This window comes from Dama dama, chromosome 9 (assembly GCF_033118175.1).
Source record: "Dama dama isolate Ldn47 chromosome 9, ASM3311817v1, whole genome shotgun sequence".
Classification (NCBI taxonomy): domain Eukaryota; kingdom Metazoa; phylum Chordata; class Mammalia; order Artiodactyla; family Cervidae; genus Dama; species Dama dama.
In genome coordinates this window covers 108,732,204-108,751,600 of record NC_083689.1, presented here as the reverse complement: position 1 = coordinate 108,751,600, position 19,397 = coordinate 108,732,204, and the positions used below count along the sequence as shown (strand labels likewise).

Genomic DNA, 19,397 nt, shown 5'->3' with positions numbered 1-19,397 from the left:
TTTCATACTCGTTAGCGTTTGCCGTACATATTGCGGTGCTCCTATGTTGGGTGCATATATATTTATAATTGTTATATCTTCTTCTTGGATTGATCCTTTGATCATTATGTAGTGTCCTTCTTTGTCTCTTTTCACATCCTTTATTTGAAAGTCTATTTTATCTGATATGAGTATTGCGACTCCTGCTTTCTTTTGGTCTCCGTTTGCGTGAAATATTTTTTTCCAGCCCTTCACTTTTAGTCTGTATGTGTCTCTTGTTTTGAGGTGGGTTTCTTGTAGACAGCATATATAGGGGTCTTGTTTTTGTATCCATTCAGCCTATCTTTGTCTTTTGGTTGGGGCATTCAACCCATTTACATTTAAGGTAATTATTGATAGGTGTGGTCCCGCTGCCATTTACTTTGTTGTTTTGGGTTCACGTTTATACAACCTTTCTGTGTTTCCTGTCTAGAGAAGATCCTTTAGCATTTGCTGAAGAGCTGGTTTGGTGGTGCTGAATTCTCTCAGCTTTTGCTTGTCTGTAAAGCTTTTGAATTCTCCTTCATATCTGAATGAGATACTTGCTGGGTATAGTAATCTAGGCTGTACGTTATTCTCTTTCATTTCTTTCAGTACGTCCTGCCATTCCCTTCTGGCCTGGAGGGTTTCTATTGATAGATCAGCTGTTATCCTTATGGGAATCCCTTTGTGTGTTATTTGTTGTTTCTCCCTTGATGCTTTTAATATTTGTTCTTTGGGTTTGATCTTTGTTAATTTGATTAATATGTGTCTTGGGGTGTTTCGCCTTGGGTTTATCCTGTTTGGGACTCTCTGGGTTTCTTGGACTTGGGTGGCTATTTCCTTCCCAATTTTAGAGAAGTTTTCAGCTATTATCTCCTCGAGTATTTTCTCATGGCCTTTCTTTTTGTCTTCTTCTTCTGTGATTCGAATGTTGGGGTGTTTCACATTGTCCCAGAGGTCCCTGAGGTTGTCCTCATTTCTTTTGATCCTTTTTTCTTTTTTCCTCTCTGCTTCATTTATTTCCACCATTTTATCTTCTACCTCACTTAAGAACCCCAGGGTTAGCAGAAGGAAAGAAATCTTAAAAATTAGGGCAGAAATAAATGCAAAAGAAACTAAGGAGACCATAGCAAAAATCAACAAAGCTAAAAGCTGGTTTTTTGAAAAAATAAACAAAATTGACAAACCATTAGCAAGACTCATTAAGAAACAAAGAGAGAAGAACCAAATTAACAAAATTAGAAATGAAAATGGAGAGATCACAAGAGACAACACTGAAATACAAAGGATCATAAGAGACTACTACCAGCAGCTCTATGCCAATAAAATGGACAACTTGGATGAAATGAACAAATTCTTAGAAAAGTATAACTCTCCAAAACTGAACCAGGAAGAAATAGAAGATCTTAACACAGCCTTCACAAGCAAGGAAATCAAAACTGTAATCAAAAATCTTCCAGCAAACAAAAGCCCAGGACCAGATGGCTTCACAGCTGAATTCTACCAAAAATTTAGAGAAGAGCTAACACCTATCTTACTCAAACTCTTCCAGAAAATTGCAGATGAAGGTAAACTTCCAAACTCATTCTATGAGGCCACCATCACCCTAATTCCAAAACCAGACAAAGATGCCACAAAAAAAGAAAACTACAGGCCAATATCACTGATGAACACAGATGCAAAAATCCTTAACAAAATTCTTGCAAACAGAATCCAACAACATATTAAAAAAATCATACACCATGACCAAGTGGGCTTTATCCCAGGAATGCAAGGATTCTTTAATATCTGCAAATCAATCAATGTAATACACCACATTAACAAATTTAAAGACAAAAACCATATGATTATCTCAATAGATGCAGAGAAAGCCTTTGACAAAATTCAACACTCATTTATGATTAAAACTCTCCAAAAAGCAGGAATAGAAGGAACATACCTCAACATAATAAAACCTATATATGACAAACCCACAGCAAGCATCACCCTCAATGGTGAAAAATTGAAAGCATTTCCCCTGAAATCAGGAACAAGACAAGGATGCCCACTCTCACCACTACTATTCAACATAGTGTTGGAAGTTTTGGCCACAGCAATCAGAGCAGAAAAAGAAGTAAAAGGAATCCAGATAGGAAAAGAAGAAGTGAAACTCTCACTGTTTGCAGATGACATGATCCTCCACATAGAAAACCCTAAAGACTCTTCCAGAAAATTACTAGAGCTAATCAATGAATATAGTAAAGTTGCTGGATATAAAATTAACACACAGAAATCCCTTGCATTCCTATATACTAACAATGAAAAAACAGAAAGAGAAATTAAGGAAACAATACCATTCACCATTGCAACAAAAAGAATAAAATACTTAGGAGTATATCTACCTAAAGAAACAAAAGACCTATACATAGAAAACTATAAAACACTGATGAAAGAAATCAAAGAGGACACAAACAGATGGAGAAACATACCGTGTTCATGGATTGGAAGAATCAATATTGTCAAAATGGCTATTCTACCCAAAGCAATCTATAGATTCAATGCACTCCCTATCAAGCTACCAACGGTATTTTTCACAGAACTAGAACAAATAATTTCACAATTTGTATGGAAATACAAAAAACCTCGAATAGCCAAAGTAATCTTGAGAAAGAAGAAGGGAACTGGAGGAATCAACCTGCCTGACTTCAGACTCTACTACAAAGCCACAGTCATCAAGACAGTATGGTACTGGCATAAAGACAGAAATATAGATCAATGGAACAGAATAGAAAGCCCAGAGATAAATCCACGAACCTATCGACACCTTATCTTTGACAAAGGAGGCAAGGATATACAATGGAAAAAAGACAACCTCTTTAACAAGTGGTGCTGGGATAACTGGTCAACCACTTGTAAAAGAAAGAAACTAGAACACCTTCTAACACCATACACAAAAATAAACTCAAAATGGATTAAAGATCTAAATGTAAGACCAGAAACTATAAAACCCCTAGAGGAGAACATAGGCAAAACACTCTCCGACATAAATCACAGCAAGATCCTCTATGACCCACCTCCCAGAATATTGGGAATAAAAGCAAAACTAAACAAATGGGACTTAATGAAACTTAAAAGCTTTTGCACTACAAAGGAAACTATAAGTAAGGTGAAAAGACAGCCCTCAGATTGGGAGAAAATATTAGCAAATGAAGAAACAGACAAAGGATTAATCTCAAAAATATACAAGCAACTCCTGCAGCTCAATTCCGGAAAAATAAATGACCCAATCAAAAAATGGGCCAAAGAACTAAACAGACATTTCTCCAAAGAAGACATACAGATGGCTAACAAACACATGAAAAGATGCTCAACATCACTCATTATCAGAGAAATGCAAATCAAAACCACAATGAGGTACCATTACACGCCAGTCAGGATGGCTGCTATCCAAAAGTCTACAAGCAATAAATGCTGGAGAGGGTGTGGAGAAAGGGGAACCCTCTTACACTGTTGGTGGGAATGCAAACTAGTACAGCGGCTATGGAGAACAGTGTGGAGATTTCTTAAAAAACTGGAAATAGAACTGCCATATGACCCAGCAATCCCACTTCTGGGCATACACACTGAGGAAACCAGATCTGAAAGAGACACGTGCACCCCAATGTTCATCGCAGCACTGTTTATAATAGCCAGGACATGGAAGCAACCTAGATGCCCATCAGCAGATGAATGGATAAGGAAGCTGTGGTACATATACACCATGGAATATTACTCAGCCATTAAAAAGAATTCATTTGAACCAGTTCTAATGAGATGGATGAAACTGGAGCCCATTATACAGAGTGAAGTAAGCCAGAAAGATAAAGAACATTACAGCATACTAACACATATATATGGAATTTAGAAAGATGGTAATGATAACCCTATATGCAAAACAGAAAAAGAGACACAGAAATACAGAACAGACTTTTGAACTCTGTGGGAGAAGGTGAGGGAGGGATGTTTCAAAAGAACAGCATGTATACTATCTATGGTGAAACAGATCACCAGCCCAGGTGGGATGCATGAGACAAGTGCTCGGGCCTGGTGCACTGGGAAGACCCAGAGGAATCGGGTGGAGAGGGAGGTGGGAGGGGGGATCGGGATGGGGAATACATGTAAATCTATGGCTGATTCATATCAATGTATGACAAAACCCACTGAAATACTGTGAAGTAATTTGCCTCCCACTAATAAAAAAATAAATAAATAAAAAATAAATTAAAAAAATAAAGTATAGTGACTCTTATATATATTAAAAAAAAAAAAAAAAAAAAAAACCATGTCATGAATGGAGCCTAACCCAGTGCAGGCATAACTTGTTTTATCACGCTTTGCTTTATTTTGCTTCACAGATGTTGCATTCTTTACAAACTGAAGGTTTGTGGCAACCCTTTGCCAAACAAATAGATCTGTGCAATTTTTCCAACAGCATTTGCTCACTTTATGTGTCTGTCACACTTCAGTAATTCTATTTTAAAATTTTTAATTGTGATCATATTTGTTACCATGAACTGTAAGCAGTGATCTTGATGTTTCACCTGCAATTGTTTTGGGGTGCCACGAACCACACCCATAGAAGACAGTGAACTCAATGTTCTGACTGTTCTAAAGGCCATTCTTCATCTCCCCCTCTCCTCCAGCCTCCCTATTCCCTGAGACAAAATAAAATTGAAAGCAGACCAATTAATAGCCCTACAATGACCTCTTAAGTGTTCAAGTGAAAGAAGAGTCCCATGTCTCTCACTTTTAATCAGAAGCTAGAAATGATTAACCTTAGTAAGGAAGGTGTGTTGAAAGCCAAGATGGCCAAAAGCTAGACAAATTGCCCTGAAATAGTCAAGCGATGAATGCAAAGGAAAAGTTCTTAAAGGAAATGAAAACTGCTACTCCAATGACCACATGAACGATAAAAAGCTAAACAGCCTTATTACTGATACGGAGAAAGTTTTGGTGGTCTGGACAGAAGATCAAACCAGTAACACATTCTCTTAAGTCAAAACCAAACCTAGACCAAGGCCTAACTCTCTCCAATTCTATGAAGGCTGAGAAAGTTGAGGAAGATAAAGAAGAAAAGTTTGAAGCTAGTAGAGGCTGATTCATGAGGTTCAAAGAAAGAAGCCATCTCCATAACATGCAAGTGCAACAGCAAGGGAAACAGCAAGTGCTAATGCAGAAGCTGCAGCAAGTTATCCAGAAAAATCTAGCTAAGATCATGAATGAAGGTGGCTACATTAAACAAGAGATTTGCAATGTAGATGAAAGAGCATTCTATTGGAGGGAGATGTCATCTCACACTTTCTTATAGCTAGCAAAGAGAAATTGCTGTCTGGCTGCAGAGCCTCGCAAGACAGGCTGACTGGCTTGTTCGGGGATAATGGAGCTGGTGACTTGAAGTTAAAGCCAATGCTCATTTACCATTCCAAAAATTCAAGGGCCCTTAAGAATTATGCAAATCTATTCTGCCTGTGCTCTATAAATGGAAGAGCAAAGCTTAGATAACAGCACATATGTTTACAATAGGATGTACTGAATATTTTAAGCCCATTACTGAGATCTTCTACTCAGAAAAAAAGATTCCTTTCAAAACAGTACTGCTTATTAGCAATGGTCACCTGGTCACACAGGGTGTCTGATGAAGATACACAACAACATTCACATTGGTTTCATGCCCACTCATATAACATCCATTCGGCAGCTCATGGATCAAGTACTAATTTTGACTTTCAAGTCTTATGCTTTAAGAAATACCTTTCATAAGACTATATAGCTGTCATAGATGGTGAGTTCTCTGATGGGTCAGAGCCAAATCAATTGAAAAACTTCTGGAAAAAATTCACCATTTTAGATGCCATTATTAACATCTGCAATTCATGGGAAGAGGTCAAAATATCAATGCAACAGGATTTTGGAACGTATTGACTTCAATCTTCATGAATAATTTCAGGGGTTCAAGACTTTAGCAGAGGAAGTCACTGCAAATGTGGTAGAATTAACAGTGGAGTCCAAAGGAACTCCCCTGGTGGTCCAGTGGTTAAGACTCCAGAAGACCCTTGAGAGTCCCTTGGACTGCAAGGAGATCAAACCAGTCAATTCTAAAGGAAACAACCCCGAATATTCATTGGAAGGACTGATGCTGAAGCTGCAGCTCCAATACTTTGGCCACCTGATGCAAAGAGCCGACTCACTGGAAAAGACATTCATGGTGGGAAAGACTGAAGGCAGGAGGAGAAGGGGACGACAGAGGATGAGATGGCTGGATTTTATCACCAACTCAATGGACATGAATTTGAGCAAACTCGGGGAGATGATGAAGGACAGGGAAGCCTGGCGTGCTGCAGTCCATGGAGTTGCAAGGAGTCAGACATGACTGAGCGACTGAACAACAAAGACACACATCTACCACTTTCTACCTAAATTTTAACAAAAATCAAAATTAATCCCAATTATTTGGCTTATAAACTCAATTAAAGAAAAGAACTACAGTGAAATGCCTCTGAAATTAATTTAATAATAAAATACCTGCATAAGAGGCAAATTTAGAAGAAATAGTCTTTATGAAATTTAATAAGTTAAAAGCTTTTTTAAAATACAACCACTTATTTTCATCTTTGTGATGAACTCAGGCCATTTCAAAGAATAGTTTATCCGGGGAGTGTTCATAGAGGAATTACAGTGACTGATTAATCCATTTTGCCTTCAACACTTCATTCGTCCTTCAACAATCATGCAGACAACATGTCAAAGATATTCACGTGAGCCAAAAGACAAGCTCAGAGACGTCGCCTTAAAGGCTCATGAAGCTCATATATAATAGATATGAATATCACTACAATACAGCACAATTAATGTAGAATGAACAGAAAGATAGTCTCTTGCAGTTTTCAATACTGAGTAATATAACAGTAAATTAGCTTTTATTGCTCTTATACAATAGAGTAATCAAGTATTCCCTTTTACACTGAATTGACTCTTTTTCTAAATTACTGTAAAACTCCAACTGTATATTAACATGAGACCAATCACAAAGATAGCATTTTATAAAAAGTTGTATGGGATGAATTTTTGTGATATAAAATTACATTCCTATGTCGAGATTTAATAATCTTGGGACATTCAGATACAAACTGATTTACTTAAATGGTCAATTCACAGGCTTTTTCTTTTCTTTGAATATACTTAGAAATTGAAACAGGGCTAGAACAGCATTAAGAATACCTTTCAATTTATCCTTTTTCATTCTAACAGCACCATCACCCATAAAACAGCTAATCACTATTTTAAATAAGTGAGGAAATGTTAAAAACAAAGAGTACACAATTAGAAGTTTTATTCAGCCATCATAATTCCAAAGTCATTATCACTATTTTATCAGAGAAATTTTTAATTTCTAAAATATAAAAATAACACAGTTGAAAACTCTATTGTTTATTCTTAATCTGCATAAACAAATACACACCTAATAACTGTTCACTAACAAAACACAGTTTATTTTTTAAATTGTGGACTTCTGATCTAGCTCAAAGTCTGCAGGCTTGCGGGATCTGAGCATCTGAGGAGCGCTTCACCTTTCTGGTTGAGGGCACGTACAGGGCCACCCAGGGGCCTGGGCAGGAGCGCCCGCCCTGCGCACTGGACCCACCCTTTCCACAGGACAAAGCCACCAGGCAGAGGCTGTGCCCAGCTACCGTCTGCACCATACAGCCCTGCCCTTCTGAGTCCCCAGGGCTCGGAAATCCATGTCTGATCACCCCACAGCCAGCTTCTTGAGCCTCCCAGGGCCTCCTACTAGGCCGTCCCTGCCAGGACAGGTGAACTTGCAGGTGGCCACGAGCCTGGCAGTAGCCAGGAGGTGCAGTTTGCAGGGGTGTGGGGAGAGGGCTGGGGTGTCTGCAAGAAGCGCCCTCCCGGGTTCAGGCAGGGCGGGAATCCCAGAGGCTGAGGCTCCCCACAGCAGCAGCACAGCCAGTGGGCGGCAGAGCGCAGGCGTCTTAAACCCTCGCCTGGCCTTTCAGGTCTCTGAGCTATTACATCCTAAGGCAACAGGAAAAGATCTACTTTATTTAGCAATGTATTAGTTTGATTTGCAACGTTTAAATGTTTAGACATAGTGTTTGAGGGCCCCCATGTACTTTTGCCCCAGGTCATGCAAGTTTTAGAAGCGAGCCTAGATAAACACTGCCAGCTGAACTTCAAACAAGTCCACTCTCCTGACTCTAGCACCTGGTACAGTCCACAACAGCAAAAGGTCAGTCAGTAAGTACTCGACAGATGAATGAACTGTATGGCGAAAAGGACTGGAAAAAAAATCCATGTGGAATGAAAAATGCAAATTTACTACTTCAACTGAAAATGAAACCAAAGGTCAAAGACACCACATACTATTAGCTCTATTATGTTCACAGTCCTGATACTAACCTAATAATCTTTGAACAATATCTCTAAGTTTCTATTTTATATTTATAAAGGCTCTGTCAGTTCTAAGATGACTTAAAACACACACATCCTGAAGAAGGCATGCCCCTCAAACCATTGTTACACTGTTATGGTTTTAATTGCTACAATAATGACTTTTTAATGAGTACATTAATTCCACTCAAATAGGTACCAACTGTTAAGAAAACATAAAAAGATTCTGAGTCAAAAATATATCCAGATAATAAACACTGAAAAAAATCCAACATGTTTCAAGTTATTTCCATTTTAACAAATATTTTCAAATTTAAAAATATAAGTGGAGTTCATTAAAAAAGAAAGCGCCTTTATTTTAGTCATTAAGTTATTCTATATTAACAAATGATCAACAAGTTCCTTACATCACTTGTCAAACCTTCCCATGTTCACCTGCAACATCCAATCCTACGCTTAAGGGGTTACAAACAACTTTAACTGATGTGACCATAACTCACATGGATGATTAATTGTAATTACAATATTTCTAGTATAAAATAAACTTATTTTTCCCCCTGATAACTGTGAAAGAGTTTTAATTAACTTTCTGTTCTGGTTTATTCATTCAAACACAATCCAAGCATCTAATGATGACAAAGCAATAAAGCTAAGTTGAATGAAAACATTTTACAGTGAAAATATAAACAAAATGCTGTGGGAATAAAGAAATGGTAAGTTCCTATTAGAAGAATAGAAGAGAGATTCTTAGATTAGATGTCACTTGGTTAGAGAGAAAAGGGGGATGTTCCAAACAGAGGCAAGAGGAGACAGAAAAGACAGGAAGCCATGAAAGGATGTGTCAGTTTCAGGAAGCAGCAGGCAGCGGGCACGGCCTCACTGCACCTCACACAGTGGGGGACACGGTGAGACACGGAATAAGAGAAGTGAGATCAGACCACTGAGAACTCCTCAACCATCCTTGTTCTCTCCAAAAACTTAGAAGGAAGGAAGTGAAGGTTTTCTGAGCTGGGTTTTCAAAACTATCTGCACTGCAGATAAACTAACCAGGTAAAATAGGAGAAAAACAAGACATGAGGCCACCGCCATCATCCTGCTGAATACGGTAATGGACCCCCGTGGGAACAAACACGGGAAACAGAGGCCAAGAAGGCACGGTGAAGGGAGTTGAGCAGTTAAGTTTTCAGGAGAGGAGAAGCAGAGTCAGAACTGAAGCTGAGTCTCTGAAAACTTACAAACCTGCCGATGCCTCTAAATGCTTTTGAACTCAGATATCCAAAATAACCCAACCTTTTTGCAGGTGAGTCAGTATCATCTAATAGTTTTTAAAACATATCAGCTTCACTTCCATTAGCTTGTTTGAGATACAGCATTTTTTTAACCTATGTAAGATGCTGTCACTGGAAATTCTACCCCACACCACAAGAATCCGTTTGCATTACTATCAGGACAGCTGGATTTGGTTCACATTGCATTTGTATTAATGACCAAATGTGACCTCTTTCTGTATTGCTTTTCTAAATGCCCTTTAAAAGACCTGCATACCTTGATACCTGACACCTGCAATTGTGAGATAACCCTCCAAAATATTTTCTAAATCTGTGCTTCCCTGTGTTACTTCCCTTCCGTGTTAAAAATTTCATCCATGAGTATTTATTTGAACCAAATGAGGACACTTCCGGACAAGTAAGTCCTGTCCAAACAAAGCTTGATCATTTGAAGTAAAGAAAAGTATCTATGAGAGACATGCATATTCCTTTGGGGGCATTACTCTTAGGATATGTGAGGAGTCTACTAACTTAGCCTTATGAGCAAGCCAATATTGGGCAAATTATCAACGTTTCTAGAAAAAATCACTTAAAAGCTGGAAAATACTGCTTCTCAACCACTTTGTAGCAATGAGAAAAACCACTCACCATTTCATGTACTAATGTAGTATTTAAGGACTAAGCCATCTGTTTCAATAAGGACAGAAGAAAAGAAAGAAAGGATAGCATACAGTGTAGTGAGGTATCCACTTTAGCAACAGTCACTAAAATGTTTTATACGATTAATAGCACTAAAGTAGACGGCATCTGGCTTGGAAAAACTTAAAGACACTCTTCCTAGAAGCTCTTTTTGTGGTTTCAGAAGTATTACCTGCAAGAGGCAATATTAAAAAATAGTTATGAGTTCTGATTCCAGGCCCAGATTGACTTGGGTTCAAACCCGCCCTGCCACAGACACATTTCTTATCCTCTTTTGTGCCTCAGTTTGTTTTGTTTTTTCATCAGTGAGATGAGGGTGAAAACATGATTTTTATCATAAAGTCGCTGACAGGATTGATGGTTCAAAACAGTAAAGCATCCGCCTGCAATGCAGGAGATCCGGGTTCATCGCTGGCTGGGGAAGATCCCCAGAGCAGGAAATGGCAACCCACTCCAGTAGACTTGCCTGGAGAATCCCATGGACAGAGGAGCCTAGAGGGCTACAGTCCATGGGGTCACAAGAGTCGGACACGGCTGAGCGACTCTCTCTCTCTCTCTCTCTCACACACACACACACACACAATACCTAGAACAGTGCCTGGAACATGGTAAATTTCCACTGTAGCAGCAGTTAGTTGTATAGTCAGCATAGTGGTGAGCTCTGAAGCACTCAGGACTGAAGACAGACAAAAGTAATCAAAACCGGGGAACTGGAAGATGTTTAATGATGACCCACGTTTCATGCACTACCTGACATTTGTGCTCCTAAGGAATATAGTCTAGTGAGAGCCCAAACAATCAGATTTTTTTCCCTCTGAAGAGGAATATCAATATACCAATTCTAGAGATCTCTTCAAAACAAATGTCAAATTTTCTTAACATTTAAGAGTGCCAGATAAAATACAGGATGACAGGTTAAATTTGAGCTTCAGATAAACAATAAATGTTTAGTATAAGTGTGTACCATATGATATTTGCAGCACATGTAAAAAATTATACATTGTTTATAGAAAGTTAAAATGTAAATGAGCAGCCTGTTGTTGTTTTCTTTTTTCCCCAGCTAAATCTGGCAACTCTATTAACAACCAAAGTTCAGACAAATGTGCTAAATTAGCCAATGCCCATAAAGCAAGAAGAAAAGAAATACCAGCATCATTTGAACTAAACAAAGTATCTTAAGAGGCAGTATAGTAAATGGAAAGAATCTGGGGCTTAGAATCAGGCAAATCTGAGCTCCAATTCACCATCCTCTGCCACTTTATAACTGTTTAACTTTGAATAAACAACTACAGTTACTCTAGCCTCACTGTCCTCACCTGGTAAATGGGATTTGAATTTACCACTTTTCAGGGCTGCAGGACAGGTCACACTAAATAATGCATGCCCAACACTCCCTGAGGCAAGATGGGCAGTAAAGGTCATAGTGTCTTAGCTCCAGAAACTCAAATTTCCTGTACAGTAGCCACAACCAAAGAACTCACTTCACCCCACAATAACTAAACAGAAAAACATATGCACTCCCCACTGTTGCCACAGACAAAGCTCGCCTTCTCCCGACGCCCTCCTTCCACCTGGCAGTCTCCTCCGGCAGCCTGAGCTCCGTCCCCGGCCTTTCGCCTGCGTGGACGTTCACCCACCCACGGAGAACCAGAGCTGTTCTCTCTGGACTGTGCTTAACGTATTGGAACAGAAGAGCTGGGGAATAACATTACACCGTGACGTCCTCACATGTTTCTCTTTCCCACAGACTTTTTAAGAATAAGGATACATAAGCAAATTCATTTCAAATTATCATATAATACTAAATGCAAAAATCTGTCCTCTCAGTTTTCAAAAAACAAAGGCTGAAAATCCTAAACACTCATTTGAGTCAAAAATTGGGCAGAAGAACTGAAAACTCATGAAAGAAAATTATCTTCCAGTGTGACTCTTGGGCCTAGATCTTCCTTCAGTTTTGGAGTCACACCACAGGGAGGATTATTTTCTAATGTTCATTTTACAAACTGCTTAACTAGCAATATGCTGTCCAATTTTTCATTTAGTGTACCTTACCTTCTCTCTACACACTTTTTTCCTTTGAAGGAAAATTAACTATTTCCACAGTTAACTAGCAGGAAGCAAAGAATTAAGATTGTAGATATAAAGGTGCTGTAATGGTGTTTTAATCAGCTTATTAAATACAACATGAACATGTATCAATCAACTAACATTTAATTTCATGGTCTATGATTCAAAACTTTTCAAAAGTGTAACAGTACACAATTATCAGCATTTACTTAATTCCTTTCCAAGTTTGTTTCAACTCATGTAAATCATATAAAATATTACATGATAATTGTTACATGTCCTTATGTACTGGAAAAAGACATAGTTAGAAATTTTATTAATATATAAATAAAATTTGAAATTTACCTTTCCAATTCAATCCAAAAAGAAAAATATCTCCACACACAAAAATGCAGCAACATAATTTTTTAAGTATGGTGACTTAATATAGGAATTTCCTAAAAATTTATTTCAAATATTTCTAGCCCCAACAGACAAAACTCCACTGATGAAACCAACTACTGGGCTAAAGTTTATTTTAAATTGTTGCTACAGAAAAGGAAAAACTCTCTATAAATTTCATTTACCAGTAAACTGCACATTCATTTAGGAGTATTATACAAATATTTCCCATCACGGAGTCACACTTTAACTTAGAATGCATGTGTACATACTCATCTCTTTTCCTCTACTCAAAGAGTGGTTTTTCATGATCTGAATGATTCAGTTTTTTACAGAACAATTCAGTTATCTAAATTCTATTTTTGTTAAGGAGGAATGAAAATTAAGTCAGCAGGTTCTTTTCTCTAGCAGTTTGCTTGAAAGCAAAAATTGCTTTAGTTTTAAAAGGTCTGTTTCTGACCATTACTTTTGACTCAAGTGGAGAAGGGCCTGAGGGTAAAGGTCATTAACATCTTTCACTAAGACAAAAAGATTCAACTGTGGTTGCTAGGATACCAACAGACAGACTCATTTATTAGTCAGGAACAATTATTCAGAATGCCTTCTCACAGAACAACATACTAACTGCAACAGGAAGCTTAATGCAAACAAAGTTTAAAAGGCAGAGACAGTCCCCGCCCTTTAAGGGCGTAATATCATGTTATTGGTATTCAAAATTATACAGTGCACTTATTTAAAGAAGCTATTTTTTAAAGGACTGGAAATAAGTAGACAACAAGAAGGAGGGCAGTTGAAAGTATAGGCCAAAGAATAAGTAAGTCAACTGTTTGATCTGAGTCTGCAGAATCAGATTCCTTTGTTCATTAGCTTATTTAACTGAATGAGTCTGTACTATGTGCAGTTTGAGGTATTAACAACCTGAAGAAGGAATTCACAGGGCCAGGACTCCATCTCAGGCCTATCTGTGCTGATCATGCTTGGCTGCCTCTCCAGTGGACTCTGAACTCTCTGCTTAGTGCCTGTGGGAACGACGATGGAAGGATAAGACCCCCTCCGGACAGGGGAATCTTGAAGATCACATCCAGGTTACTCATTGCCTAAGAGGAAACATACTGTAATCACCCCTGTCTCCAGACAGGTCATAAACTTTTTCCGTATCTATTGGGATGTAATCACAGGCTTATCGATTATTAACTGGTTGGAACGTGACCACAAGCTTACTGATTATTAACTGTTTGGAATGTAACTGCGGGCTTATTGATTATTGACTGTTAGAACACATAACACGTGAATGATGGGGTTACTGTAGTTGTATTTACCCTTCCTTAGTCTGTGTAAGTCTCAAGGGAATTGGGGTGGTGGGTTTGGACACGAACACATGGGGTATAAAAGATTTTCACAAATGCTGGTCGGGGTCCGTGGCTAAGAGGAGACTCTGCCTTGGGCCCGCCGGTGTAATAAACTGCACTCCACTGTCTGCATTGTCCCTCTGAGTCAGTTTGTTTCCCGCAGAGTGTGGCTACAACAAACCCACTGGTTAACAGGACAAAGTTCGAGCCCTCACTGAGCTCACACTCCAGTAAGGAGACCGATCAAAATTTGTATCTGTGCTGATATGCAAGCATGAAGTGTGTGTGTGTGTGTGTGTGCACACATGTACACAGTGTGAAAAAGTTGTGAAGGGGCATGGAGGAAGTTAGTGAAGGCTTTGCACATATTTAGCGAAGACTATATGCCAACTATTGGGCTAGGCAATGAGGACAGCGTGTAACAAGAGACCCATGTTCTCTGCCGGTCCAGGTAAACCAGCAGGGAAGTACTCTGGTGCCACTTACTGCCTGGGTGACCTTGGCAAGTTGGTAACACCTTCATCATTAACAGTGGCACCAACCTTCAAAAGTTATTGTCAGCATTAGCTGTTTATAAAACATCTGCCACACTGCCTGGGAAACTACAAACTTTATTATTTCAGTTAAGAGCCCACATTATAGATAACAAGAAATGAGATCAGTGGAAGCTGAGGATGGCAGAAAAGAGGAAAGGATAACAAAGGCCTCTAAAAAATAAAAAGGAAGGAGACTTGTGTTCACATGGGGAGGTCTTGTGAAGCACACTGTAAGTGTATTTACAAACCTATGAGGGATTCCTCGGAACTCCTACTATGGATTTGGAATTATGGGAACATAATGCAATAACATCACAAACCCAATTAAGTGACAAGAATTAAACTATGCATGACTGGCAGAGAAAAGAGGAGGAGAGAACAATTTAAATAATAAAACCAGCTTGGCCACTATCTCACTCAATGAAGAGATATTTCAGAGTAAATGAGATTTATAGGAAAAAAATAAATCCACAGTCCTACAGTCTCAGATCCCATATGTGAAGTGTGAGCACCTCACCTCAATGAGTGAATCCAAATATAAATGAAGATAGTATGTCTTTCATATGTGTCCCCTAAATGCAAATGTACTACTTAATCTGGTGCTCAAGTGGGTAAATAAACAGCAAAAGAAATTTTGATTAGGTATGATTTTCATCACCTTTTGCACTTACTTTATAACTAAATCTCGTTTAAGATGCTGCGCCGCCTACATGACCTCCACTTGATAGACACACAAACGAACAAGCCCAAGGACACCTGGAGGTCGGCCTCATCCAGGCTGGCCCCAGAGCTCTGCGGCCTTTACACGGGGAGGCCTTTTTGCACGCTTAGTCGCTCAGTCGTGTCTGACTCTTTGTGACCCTTTGTACTGCAGGCAGCCAGGCTCCTCTGTCCATGGGACTTTTCAGGCAAGAATACTGGAGTGGGTTGCCATTTCCTCCTCCAGGGGATCTTCCCAACTGAGGGACAGAACCTGTATCTCCTGTGTCTCCTGCATTGCAGGCAGATTCTTTACCTGCTGAGGTGATGACTAAAACACATAAGAGGAAATGTTAATGAGACAAATAGAGCTAGATGAAGACATTACAACCAAAGACAAGGAAACCAAATCGGAAGCTGATGTGTAGTAACTGCTCATCACAAATTTCCAGAACAATATTGATTTCATATATATATATATAATACTTCTTCTCATACTAAATACTGAAGTATACTAGAGATTCACACGTTTCAGCATCCAAGCTCTATCTTGCAGACCATCTTTCACATCTAAAAGCAGTGTACGTGGTCAAACACACACATGCAAAGCTTCACCAAATCATACTTCCAGACATAAAGTAACAAGTTCTACTGTCTTAGAAAGAAATACATAAACTAGCGGAAAAGAATATGACAAAATTCAATGTTAAGAGCAAAAACATGCAAAGTAGTAAATGAATATGGTGCCTCCGATAGTAACAATGAAATTGAGAAAAATGACAAACAGAAGCGTAAGTAAGTCCTTCAAAAGAAGTCTTTGGAAGTACATTCCAAAAAATCCTGCAACTTAATTTACGGGTCATTTACTCATTACCTGTGTCCTCACGCTAATAAAGACAAACACTGAATTACATTTCCCGTTATCATTTTAGCAACTTTCCTTTACCTTGGGTGGAAAAACCTCTGATAAATACGAAAAGGTGTCACCTGAACGAACACCAGCACCAACAGTAACGACGCAGTTACTCTCGGGCTGTGCAGCGGGCCTCTAACCTTCCCCTCTGTGAAGGGAACACTTCATCCTGTCTCCTCCCGGGAGAAAACTTACTCTGGCCTAAGGCTGTCTAACACGGCTGGGCTGGGACTCACACTCATGACTGCTTGAAACCAAGGCTCTTAACCACTTTATGCTGTTTCTATATTTTAAAGATACAAACTTTACCATGAGCATTTTGCATTTTCTAATGCAGAGTTTATGGACATGACATAATTCTCTCACACAATATTTAAGTAGTAACTAAAATGAACTATCACTACCTTAAATGCATGTAACTTTTCATCTCCCAAAGCTAAGACCTTCTTGTGTTTATTCCTATTTGGTACTGCACAAGTATTATCCTTGAATGGCCCATAAATTGGTAAAATGAGAACACTGTGACATACAAAATATGTTAAAAGTCAGAGAATAACATCCCCAAAATTTGAAAAGTAGGTTTACCTGATTCTCATTAAAATTCTTTGGGTCTACAAGGACTCAATAACTTCCAGATTTTTGAAGTGCAAATTTTACCTGGGTCATTATGGGAATGAGGCACCACAAAGACTTGAAGGGGCTTAGTGTCCCATTCATCAGGTTTATAAGTAATGTCAAATCCTTGCTTCCAAACTCCACCATCTGGATTGTCAAAAGGAATTAGACTGTAAACATCCAACATCTAAAAACAGAAAGACAAAAAAAGTTAAGTTTAATCATGTATGCATGTGTGTTAGTAAGTCGTGTCCAGCTCTTTCTGACCCCATGGACTGTAGTCTGGCAGGCTCCTCTGTCCATGGAATTCTCCAGGCAAGAATACTGGAGTGGGTTACTGTTCCCTTCTCCAGTTAATCGTGTATAACCATTATTAATTTAAACTTAATGTTGGGAATATTTGCTCAAAACTACTTGTTGCTATATTCTTTATGTATATTTTGAAAAATGAAACTATTTCTGTAGACCTTAACTAAAGAGGTTGAGGCAGAACACCTTTAACCATCATCCAAAGGGCTAAAATAAAGGTTAAAATTGTGCTATATAATAAACCTGATAAATAACCCCATTCCTCTTTTGCTCCTAATATAAAATAACTTCATTCAATTCCTCTTCCCCTACTTTACTTCCAATACAATACAACAGAAAATGATGGGAACTGAAGAGCTAACAAAAGATTTCAATATGATCAAATATTTTAGCATTTTCAAACAAAGTACTGAAAATTATTTTATAATTTGTCTTTATTTTATAACCAATCTCCTATATTTTGAATTCTATATCTGAATGGAAACGGATCTATAGATATTCTTTAATTTAGCTTATGTATGTTTACCTTTTTTATACTAAAAATAAAACTATAACAGGGTCAACTAGGTTTAAAATAATTTTTTTTAATTGAGATTCAGCTTTTAAGTGTTCAAATGTTTGCTAAGTTCCAAAGTAGTATTTCTTCTAAATAATAAAACATTTGGGGGAAAAAGGGAAAAAAATATTACAAGAAAACAAAGCCAAACAAACCTGAACACTTATTTTTCATGTTCTCTGTGATACTAAGTGTGACAGAGAACACGACCCTCCTTTAGTAAAATGTAAACTACTTGAGAAATTACATCCTAATTAATACATAAATGGGTTACAAAACAATGTTTCAAGATAACAAGCAAATTATACAAAAGTGAACACAAAATATTTTAAGAAAATAACATACCTTTCACTTGGACACTCACAATGTAAATAAAATGCCCCCAGGATAAGAAGGGACGGAGCAGTCCCCGCTACCTCGCGGGTCCTTCTCAGGCCCTGCGGCTCCCAGCACCCTGCTGCCTCGCTCCACCTGAGCTCCATGACTGCTCTGCACCTCCTTCTAGCCAGCTGATTTAGGACCACCCCCGAAAAAGATTTTATCGTTTCCCTTTAAAAGTACTTAGTTAAAACCTAAACACAGCCAAGCCTCAGAGAAACAGACATCCCCTCAAAGCCCAGGATCCTGATCCTATCTGAACATGGCCACACACTAGCTGATGAGACAATCCCACTGTCCCCAGCTTCTGGCTTAGCAAGCGAGCCATGGCCTTGAGATCATATCACGTTCTCTGTCCCCAAGAGTCAGTGAAAGTTTCTACACTGAAGCAAGGCCAGAGCCAACTCCTTTTGTCCAACTTTAAAATATTCACTCCTTAGGGTACAGCACCAAGATCCAGTTTCCGGTCTAAGGTACAATGTTAAAATAGCTCTTTGTCAACTTGTACAACGGAGCAAATATGAGCGACACACTCAAAGTTTAAGAAAGGCAGAAGTCCTGTCTTACCTGAGTTCTCAACACCACTACCCTCCAAGAACAGTGCCGCTGGAGGAAAAAATTGCTTTGGCCAAAAAGTTTGAGTGCTTTCTAAGCCATTACAAAACACCCGAACAAGCATTTTGGCAAACCAATATAATGCAACCTAAATACATAATTTAAAATTCTCTAATGAAATGAAATCAGTAACCTCCAGTTGAAGACGGTGCAGCAGAAGAAGATGCGCTCCTCTTCTCCTGCCAAAGCACCAGAACCACAACTAGCTGCTGAACAACCACTGATAGGAGCACTGGAACCTAACAAAAAAAAAGACACTCCATGTCCAAAGACAAAGCAGAGGCCGCAGCAAGACGTAGCAAGGACACAATCACGATAAAATCAAATCCCATACCTATCGGGGTGAAAAGTGAAGTCGCTCAGTTGTGTCCAACTCTTTGCGACCCCGTGGACTGTAGTCTACCATGCTCCTCTATCCATGGGATTCTCCAGGCAAGAATACTGGAGTGGGTTGCCATTTCCTTCGCCAGGGGATCTTCCCAACCCAGAGATCGAACTCAGGTCTCTCACATTGTAGGCAGATGCTTTACCATCTGAGCCACCAGGGAAGTTATCGGGTGGGTGACCCACAAACTGGAGATCAAT

At 38.8% G+C, this 19,397-nt stretch overlaps 1 protein-coding gene across 1 annotated transcript in view; it reads right to left on the bottom strand.

Annotated features, from left to right (window-relative positions):
• Positions 1-19,397, bottom strand: part of MAN2A1 (mannosidase alpha class 2A member 1) — a 202,770-nt gene that overhangs the window by 144,258 nt on the left and 39,115 nt on the right. The window contains exon 3 of the mRNA XM_061152130.1: positions 16,997-17,141. Coding sequence (XP_061008113.1) covers positions 16,997-17,141 — 145 coding nt within the window. The remainder of the gene's footprint in view (positions 1-16,996; positions 17,142-19,397) is intronic.